Here is a 9,326-nt window from a genome sequence, read left to right as displayed (position 1 = left end):
GAACAGCCTGCTCGTGAAATTAACGTGCAAGTGGCTGAGCACTCCACAGACATGTGTACCCTTAACGTAGTTCTCGGGGATATTCAGCGTGACACAGTGTGACAAGGCTGGCCCCTTTGAAATACAGGTACAACAGAAACAGGAAGAAAGGGTGAGAGAAAGTTGTGGTGGAAGAGTACAGCAGGGTTCGCCACCATCCCCTGCCGGAGCCTCGTGGAGCTTTTAGGTGTTTTCGCTCAATAAACACTCACAACGCCCAGTCTGGGGATCGAAACCACGATCCTATGACCGTGAGTCTGCTGCCCTAACCACTGGGCCACTGCGCCTCCACCGCGGTACACTTATATTCTTTACAAAATTCAGCGGTACACCTGAACTAAAATATAACTAAAAGTATAGGGAAAAAAATATATTCAGGTTACTCTGCGGCACACCTAGCATCGTCTCATGGCACACCAGGGTGTCACAGCATACTGGTTGCAGAACACTGCTCTAAACAATTAATCAAACAATTGATTAATTAATTGGATAAATAGTTAACCAACCTAAGGCGCAGGAGTGGCTGTATGGTAAGTAGCTTGATTACCAACCACATGGTTCTGGGTTCAGTCCCACTGCATGGTACCTTGGGCAAGTGTCTTCTACTATAGCCTCGGGCCGATCAAAGCCTTGTGAGGTAGACGGAAACTGAAAGAAGCCCGTCGTATATATATGTATATATGTGTGTTTGTTTGTGTGTCTGTATTTGTCCGCCCCTCCCCAACATCACTCGACAACCGATGCTGGTGTGTTTACGTCCCCGTAACTTAGCGGTTCGGCAAAAGAGAGCAATAGAATAAGTACTAGGCTTACAAAGAATAAGTCCTGGGGTCGATTTGCTCGACTAAAGGCGGTGCTCCAGCATGGTCACAGTCAAATGACTGAAAAGAGTAAAAGAGTAACCAACAAATGATAATGAAGTGTTGTTATTGGCAGAATGACCCTCCTGAAATATAACAACATGATGTTGTTCGGCATTTGCCAGGCAAAATGCTTAGCGGCATTTTGTCTGTCGTTATGTTCCGAGTTTAATTTCCACTGAGGTCAACTTTGTCTTTCGTCCTTTTGGGGTTGATAAATTAAGAACTAGTCACGTACTGGGGCCGATGTAATTGACTATACTCCTCCCCACAAATTTTGGGCCTTGTGCCTATTATAGTAGAATGGATGATTCGTAAGAGTCAGTAGCAGAGCTGAGTGGGGGAGTGAGCAGGAGAAGAAAGTAAGGGGAAGAAAGTAAGGTGATGCTTTTTATGACGGTGGCACTTTTGGGTCTGCTGCATAAGCCTGTTTGGGTGACAAATGAAAGTGCTGCGTCTGGTGGCACACCCTTTAGCTATACCACCGAATAGAGTAAATCTTGGCACAGTGTTTGGTACTAATGAGTTTGATGATGTTGTTGCAATGTTTGTGTGCACTTTGTCAGCATTGAGTAAGAGGAGAGAAAGAGAGGGTTTATAAGAGAAATAAAGAGGGAGAGAGACTATAGAATAGTGTTACAGTTATGTTCTGTGATGGTTTTTCGTGCTTCTACCATTTTCCATTTAATTGCTTAACTTCTAAGTGTGGTATGATCATTTCAAAGCATTGTGGGTAATATTTAATGGTATGTTTCTTCAGTGTAAGGTATATTTACACTGAAAGAGATGGTCGGTTGTATTCCATGTTTTTTTGAGGGAAAAAAGTGATAAGGGATTTGATAGGTATCATATATAATATATTTTGGAAGAAAGCAGACTCCAACTTCATGTGATGAATGTTAGCTAGGAGTGATGTAGTGGTTTGGAGGGGGAAAAAACTTATGAGGAAGCCAACTAGTCACTCAATACTTAACAATTAGCAACTGAAATCTCCCTCAAACTACACCTTATCATTTTTTAAAATAGAAGTAAAACATTGAGAAATATAAATCTAAAAATAATTCAGCAGAAACGAAGACAGAAAGATCATGGTGGGGACATTGGTTAAATGATGAGAAAAAGTTGACAAGGATTTGCCAAAGTGACTGACCACTCTCAGTTAGTTCTCTTTGGCTCATTTTCTTGCTATTTCTGCCAATTACCCCAGCCATAAATCTGTTCAACTCTGTTTTCGTATATATTATAATTAAGGTAGGACAGTTACTGTGCTGATGACACCTATTAAGGCAGAAACATGTGCTCACAGCTCTCCTCTAGTCTTCGACCAATCAGACGACTCTTTTCTGAAAAGTCATATCAACTTTGAGGAATTCTTAATTCTTGTTATGATTTTCACTGCTCATATGGAGATAGTGCCGTTACCTACTCTTCTTCATCTTCGCAGTTCAAAGACTAGTCGCTCTCACTTATTTATCTTTGCTGATTTATTTATGTCAATTAAGCAGGTCAGAAGGCAGCGTGCTGGCCGAACCATTAGCATACAGGGTAAAAATGCTTAGCAGCATTTCGTCCGTCTTCACGTTCTGAGTTCAAAATTCCAGCAAGGTCAGCATTACCGTTCATCGTTTTCGGGTCGATAAAATAAGTACCAGTCGAGTACTGGATTGATGTAATCGATTTATCCCCACCCCGCCTTCGAACTTGCTGGCCTTGTGCCAAAATTTGAAATCAGTTACTTAGGGCAGAAATGTTTTCAACTATTATGAACGAGATATATAATACAAACACACATAGCATGTATGTATGTATGTATGTATGTGTGTGTGTACGTATGTGTGTGTGCGTGTGTGCACTAGCGTAGTTAGGGGGTGGTAGGGGCAATCCACCCCGGGCGGCACTTTTAAAGGGGCGACACTTCATCCTGTTGTAGGCAATATGCGTTTTTTGTGGGGTCCGGGGACGGCAAACGGAAGGACCGCCCCGAGCGGCACACACTCTAGCTACGTGTGTGTGTGTGTTAATTATATATATGGATTTACTCTTGGACGGAACACCGGCCCGTCCCAAAATTACACATTTTTGCCAGCTGACTGGACTGCAGCAACGTGAAATGAAATGTTTACTCTTTTACTTGTTTCAGTCATTTGACTGCGGCTATGCTGGAGCACCACCTTTAGTCGAGCAAATCGACCCCAGGACTTATTCTTTGTAAGCCTAGTACTTATTCCATCGGTCTCTTTTGCCGAACCGCTAGGTTACGGGGACGTAAACACACCAGCATCGGTTGTCAAGCGATGTTGGGGAGACAAACACAAACACAAAAACACACACATATATATATATACATATACATATATACGACAGGCTTCTTTCAGTTTCCATCTACCAAATCCACTCACAAGGCTTTGGTCGGCCCGAGGCTATAGTAGAAGACACTTGCCCAAGGTGCCATGCAGTGGGACTGAACCCGGAACCATGTGGTTGGTAAGCTAGTTACTTACCACACAGTCACTCCTGCGCCTATGTTTAGCTCAAGAACACAATATATTGCAAGGTCCAGGAACCGAAATCACAAACTAACGACCGTGAGTGCAATCCCTTAACCACTGGACCACGTGCCTCCACACACACACACACACACACACATACATACATATACGTATAATGTAATATAATGACTGTGTGTGCGTGTGCACTGTTTGAGTCATAATTTATATCTTTAATAAGAAGAAAAAGAAAACAGTTTAAAACAAAAGACAATTAATTGGAGGCCATTCATAGCTACCATAATTAAATATAATTTACCCCTATTAATCTATTTGATGATTCGGATATCTGAACTGGACCAGTTAGTCTCTCGGACGAGTGCCTGCTGTTCGTGGTGGACGTGAAATGTCAATAACCATTGACAATGAATGAAACAATCGGATCGAGTAATTCATATCGAAGACGAGTCTTTCAGCAATAAAATAGCAATCATACGAATCTTTCAGCAATAAAATAGCAATCATACGAATCTTTCAGCTATAAAATAGCAATCATTTCAAATTTAACCAAAATACAGCATTTTTTCTGGCAATACTTAGCATATCGATCAGTGAAAATATAACAAACAAGAACTAGAAATATCGAACTCCAAATACAATGGAATTCGTAAATTGGACAAAACTGAACTTGAAGTTGAAATAATGATTCGTTATTTTCAGTTGTTAAATCATGTTTTACATCACAAGTACTATCAGGCTGGTTAATTAATAATTGTTTAACAGTCATTAATTAACTAAATAGTATCCCTGTTGTGTTGCGTTAAATAAATTCCATAAATGTTTGCTGAAATATGCAGTGAGACCTTAAGCATTCTCGGATAGGGCGACAGGAGGGGAATAATTTTCAAAACTGAGAGAGAGAGAGACGGGATTTACGGAATTGTGGCAGCAGACTAGCAGAATAATTGGCGGGGGAGGAGGAATGAGAGCGAAGAGAAAGAAGGTTGGTTTCTATGACAACAAGCAGCCTCATGTCTTATGTGAAAATAATGATTTTGTAACGAGTCAAGATTAAACGCAACTTGTTAAGTCACTCTCGACAAACATGCTGCACGTGATAGTGGTGGGGAGGGACACGTCTAGCCACGTGCGTGCATGTTGAGGTATGACTGTGTCTATAACAAAGGTGTGGGGGTGGAAGCGAGAGAGAGTTGGTGCGTTGGAATGGTAATGTGCAACTGAGAAATCGTTCGCATGCTTTTGGGGGGGTCTTCCCCGAGAGTTACTTCAAGCGAACAGTATGAAAGTGCAGCAACAACGGCAGCAGCAAGGTAGGATCGGAGGAAGACTGCAGAGTACGAAAAAAGCAAAAAAAGCAAGAACTACGACTTTTATAGGTATCAGGCGTGACATTTGTAGACAAAGCAAATTGGAAATTGAAATGTTTCATCTGTTTCCTGGAGAGGTTAGCATCGTAAATAATGTGAAGAAGTTCCAATCGGGAATCGAAACTACAACGACCTCACCTCGAATAACAGAAATAATGAAAACATTTAAATGTTGCTTTTACCACCTGAGTTCAAATCCGGCGAGGCTTGACATTTATCGTTCATTCATTGAGGGTCGATAGAATTAATATCAATCAAACCAATTGCACTCTCTTCACCCTTAGAAAAAAAGTTGTGCTTATGTTAGAAATTCGTTTCTTGAACTGTCACCTTACCGAAATATGTGTCTTTGAAGAGTTTCTATCGTATACCTGGAAACATTTTCTACTAAATCTCACTTTACATTCATTCACGTGCTCTTTTGGCAACGTAAATCAGAAAGAAAAAAAGTACACTCTCCCCTTACATTGACAGTGAGTAGTCTCGACTAATTCACACTGTTTAAACAATGAATGAATTAGACAGTTAAACTAGACAGCGATTCCCTCTAACTCAGAAACTGCACAAACAAAAGGAAAAGTCTTTGTTTATTTAACAAAATAAATATTTATTTGACAGGGTGTTGTTGTGTAAAGTAGGAAAAATGCAGTAATTGGCAATGACGGAGATTTCAATTACTTTCGTCGCTGATTCACAAGACAGAAATGATTCTAACAGCTCGCAAAGAAGATGAATGAAGTTGAAGAAACGAGAATATATCCTAGGAATTCATATATTATATTAATACATACATATCTATTTATTTATTGTTTATTTGTTATTATTATCAACATTATTATTATTATTATTATTATTATTATTATTATCTTAAGATTGTTGGGTCCACCAGACAGATAATGCAACCGAAGATAGAGGCAAAAAAGCAGTGTATTTCTCGGTGGACAACTGGGTGGAGGGAGTGAAGAGACTAGACAATAGAATATTTTTATGAATGGAGAAAAATCGCTTCGGGTAAACGAGATATAATATATGATTATATTATATTCGACGGCAATCCTCGGTAAGACCGTCGAGTGACGAAACCATGACGAATAGTCAATATGAAATTGTTAATCATCATCATCAACAACAACATCGGTAGTAGTAGTAGTAGTAGTAGTAGTAGTAGTAGTAAAAATACTCGTATTTATCGGGGTGGTGGATAGGTATGGAGCGACCAACACTGCAGTTTCTTCCCCCTCTGCATTGTAGGGGGTAATATTATTACTATTATTAACACAAGGGACGGAATGTTATCAGAGTTTCCAAAGTCGGACGATTCCCTTTTGATGGTGATTTATTTTAATATTTAAATTCTGATTACAATTTACATTTAGTATTTTTTTTAATGTTTGTAACGGGTTGCTGTAACCTGTTTCTTTCTTTGTTGTTTGTGCGCACAATGTGAGAGAAAGAGAGAAAGAGAGGGGTAAGCACGAAGAAAATAAAAATTAAAATTTTCTATTATATGTAAAAAGCATTGAAAGTATTTTCAATAATCATCTTCGAGACACACTTTCAATTTATAGTGTAACGGAGAAGAAAGTTAGAGTCTAGGATAGTTTAAAAGCAATATTGATTAGCTGAATATTGCAACTTCGATGGTGAGTGAATGATTGGAAATAACGGAAAGAACAATAACAATGAATATATATATATATATATATAATACTAGAGTGTGCGTGTATATGACTGTATGTGTGTGTGTATGTGTGGATGTAGGTGTCTGTGTGTGTATGAATGTATGTTTGACTATGTGTATGAGACTGTGTGTGTATGAATATGTATGTTTGACTATGTGTATGCAACTGTATCGTATGTATGGGTGTGACGGTGTGTATGTGTGACTGTATATATTGTGTGCGTTCGTATGCGTATATGTAACTGTGTATGAATGTATGTGTACGTGTGATTCTGTGCGTGTGTGTGTGTGAGAGAGAGAAAGATAGGGGGGGGGAGGCAGATCTGCTTTGTGCATGCTTCAGACTAAGTTTTTTACCCGAATTAGTGGCTGCATGTGTAAGATAGGGAGAACAAAGGCATGCAGGGCAAACGGGTCCACTAGAAAGAGAACTGAACGCCCGAAACACTAACTGGAACATTCATAAATAATAACAATAATTAAGACGCTTAAATTAAAAACAGTATTTAGACTTAACCGACTGAAAAGAAAACTGAAAAATCTAAAAGCACCGAGGTCTTGGCTAAGTTGAAAAAATAAAAATACTGTCTTTGGCAAATGGTTTAGTTTATAAGTTACCGACACAGTTTGTCAGGAAATGTGTGGAAAAAGTTTTCTGACTGCCAAAATGAAAATTCTGTCGAACATGATTTGAATGGAGATATATGATATATTTGATTGATTCAACGTTTGAGCGTCATTAAATAAATATAAACACACACACACATACACATCAGATATAAACACGGTTTTGTTTGGTTGCAGAAAGAAAAGTAAAACAAGTGCGTGAAATTTGATCGACTGATGGTGAGAGACTTGAGTGTATGAATGTGTTTGAAGAATCGTGAAGTAACAACTCCCTATCAGACGAATGTAAACCAAAATATTGTCTATGATCAGATGGATCGTGAAAGGATACATAAACCAGATCTTTGTTATATCGTGTTTGTAGGTTTATATTCACGCCATTTTCATCAATATTGCTAATAATGATCATATCACGGACTCCATCCTGCGGCCTTGTACCTTAAAAGTAATATCATCAATATAAATAATAATAAATCGTGTATCTTAGTAGATAAAATACACCAAAATATGACATGCACGACAAACTAAAATAATAATAGTCTCCTTCTAAGAGATGATCGTTCGTGAGAGAAAGAAGAAATATGAGATGATATAAACATGAGAAAACATTGCTAGAAATAGAGGGGAAAACGTTGGGAATTTAATAAAGGATAAATTTTTGGTTCGTTTTTAAGTTGTTGTTGATGATATTTCAACTGTATTTGGGTAGAAGCAACGTGAAGTGTAAAAGATAGAAAGACGAATGGACGTAACCAAGACAGTTATAGAAATAGGTGAATAAGTAAAAATATAAATAAATGAAGAAAATAAATAAATAGAAAATGCCTGGTTTACCTTCTTTCGTCAGTTCTGGTCTGTCTAACACCGATACCATGATTGTAAAATGCCCAGTAATATAATTTAGATGGCTTTAAAAGACAGCCCTTACTTATCGGCGATCTCTTTCACATGGTCAGCTAGATCCGAGTGTTGTACACATGAATTTATATGTATGTGTGTGTGTCTGTCTGTGTGTGCGCGTATACATAGAAAATGTGTGTATGATAGGTTGATTGACGGCGAAGAAAAAAGGGGAAAAAAGAGGTCTGAGTTGATATTTTTAAAAAAAGATCCTTAAGCGGGAGAAACTACAAGATAAGAAGTAGTAGTGTCTCGAATAATGCCAGGCAAATCAGCGGTGCCGAGCAAGAATTAGATGGACCCAGAGCGAGTACCTGCCGCTACTCGACTGATTGTGAAGCATGTATAGTCGTCGTCGTTGTGGTTGCTATAATCACCGCCGCCGCCGCCGCCGCTGCCGCTAACATTCCCTTCCTCTTCTCACTCCATCCCCGACATCGTCTCTAATCTAACAATGAAAGAACGATTGTCAGTCTCGAAGTTTGTCTCGATAAAAGGGGTTCGCCTCGTTGACGACACCACTTTTGTTTTCACTTTAATTTTTGGTATTATAACATTAATTGGTTGTCTAAATGAAGTGTAGCTTTTAACAGGAATAATTAATTAAAACTGTCTTGAGGTCGCTTACAGCTGTTTATTTAGAAGCAACTCTCAGACAAGGAAACAAACCCCTAAACAATTAAAAATACTTCAAAACCCTCTTCGTTTTAAATCCTTTCAACCGCAATTGTAAACAAGATAACGTTTACTTCTCATTGAAATCTGAGAAACTGACAAAGGTTGGAAACATAAAAAAACAGCGGGAAACTAGATTTCTTGAGGAATTTTATTTTTCTTTCTCTTTTATTTCTAACATAAGTTTTTTTCTTCTTCTACTAATGAGAAAAAAAGGAGCGGCAGGGATTAACAAATGGACAAATAGAATTATTTTCTGTCTCCCTCAGATCAGAAAAATATAAATTTTTATTTCCCAGAACATTGGTTATTGAAAGCCTTGAAATAATCCGCATGTTTTTTGAAGAATTACAATTGTTTCAGAGATTTCTTTGTCAGACTTTAAAACGAAAAAGAAACGAGGTTTTTGTCTCTTTAGCAATAAAATTTACAAATTACTTTGGGTTCAAATGAAAAAAAGTGATTTTCCTTATATTCAAAGACTTAAAAAGAAAGAATTAGAATATTTTGTTTTTCCCAAAATTTTAAGGCAAAACTGAGTTTGGAATCAGCGAAAGCATTTAATGCTTAGGATAAAGAAATATTCTTTATTTGACTTCGCAACACACGTGCGGATGTGTGTGTGTGTGTGTGTGTGTGTGTGTGTGTGTGTGTGTGTGTGTGTGTGTGT

At 38.3% G+C, this 9,326-nt stretch overlaps 1 protein-coding gene across 2 annotated transcripts in view; it reads right to left on the bottom strand.

Annotated features, from left to right (window-relative positions):
* Nucleotides 1–8,333, bottom strand: part of LOC106873920 (unconventional myosin-X) — a 545,087-nt gene extending 536,754 nt beyond the window's left edge. For both annotated transcript variants that reach the window (XM_052971791.1, XM_052971792.1), the window contains exons 1-2: nt 7,916–8,333; nt 7,413–7,519 (exon numbers count right to left, since the gene is read on the bottom strand). In XM_052971791.1, the coding sequence (XP_052827751.1) occupies nt 7,413–7,519; nt 7,916–7,955 (147 nt within the window). In that variant the 5' untranslated portion in view covers nt 7,956–8,333. The remainder of the gene's footprint in view (nt 1–7,412; nt 7,520–7,915) is intronic.
* Between the last annotated feature and the right edge of the window lie 993 nt (nt 8,334–9,326).

This window comes from Octopus bimaculoides, chromosome 11 (assembly GCF_001194135.2).
Source record: "Octopus bimaculoides isolate UCB-OBI-ISO-001 chromosome 11, ASM119413v2, whole genome shotgun sequence".
NCBI lineage: Eukaryota > Metazoa > Mollusca > Cephalopoda > Octopoda > Octopodidae > Octopus > Octopus bimaculoides.
This window is presented reverse-complemented; position numbering and strand designations above follow the sequence as displayed.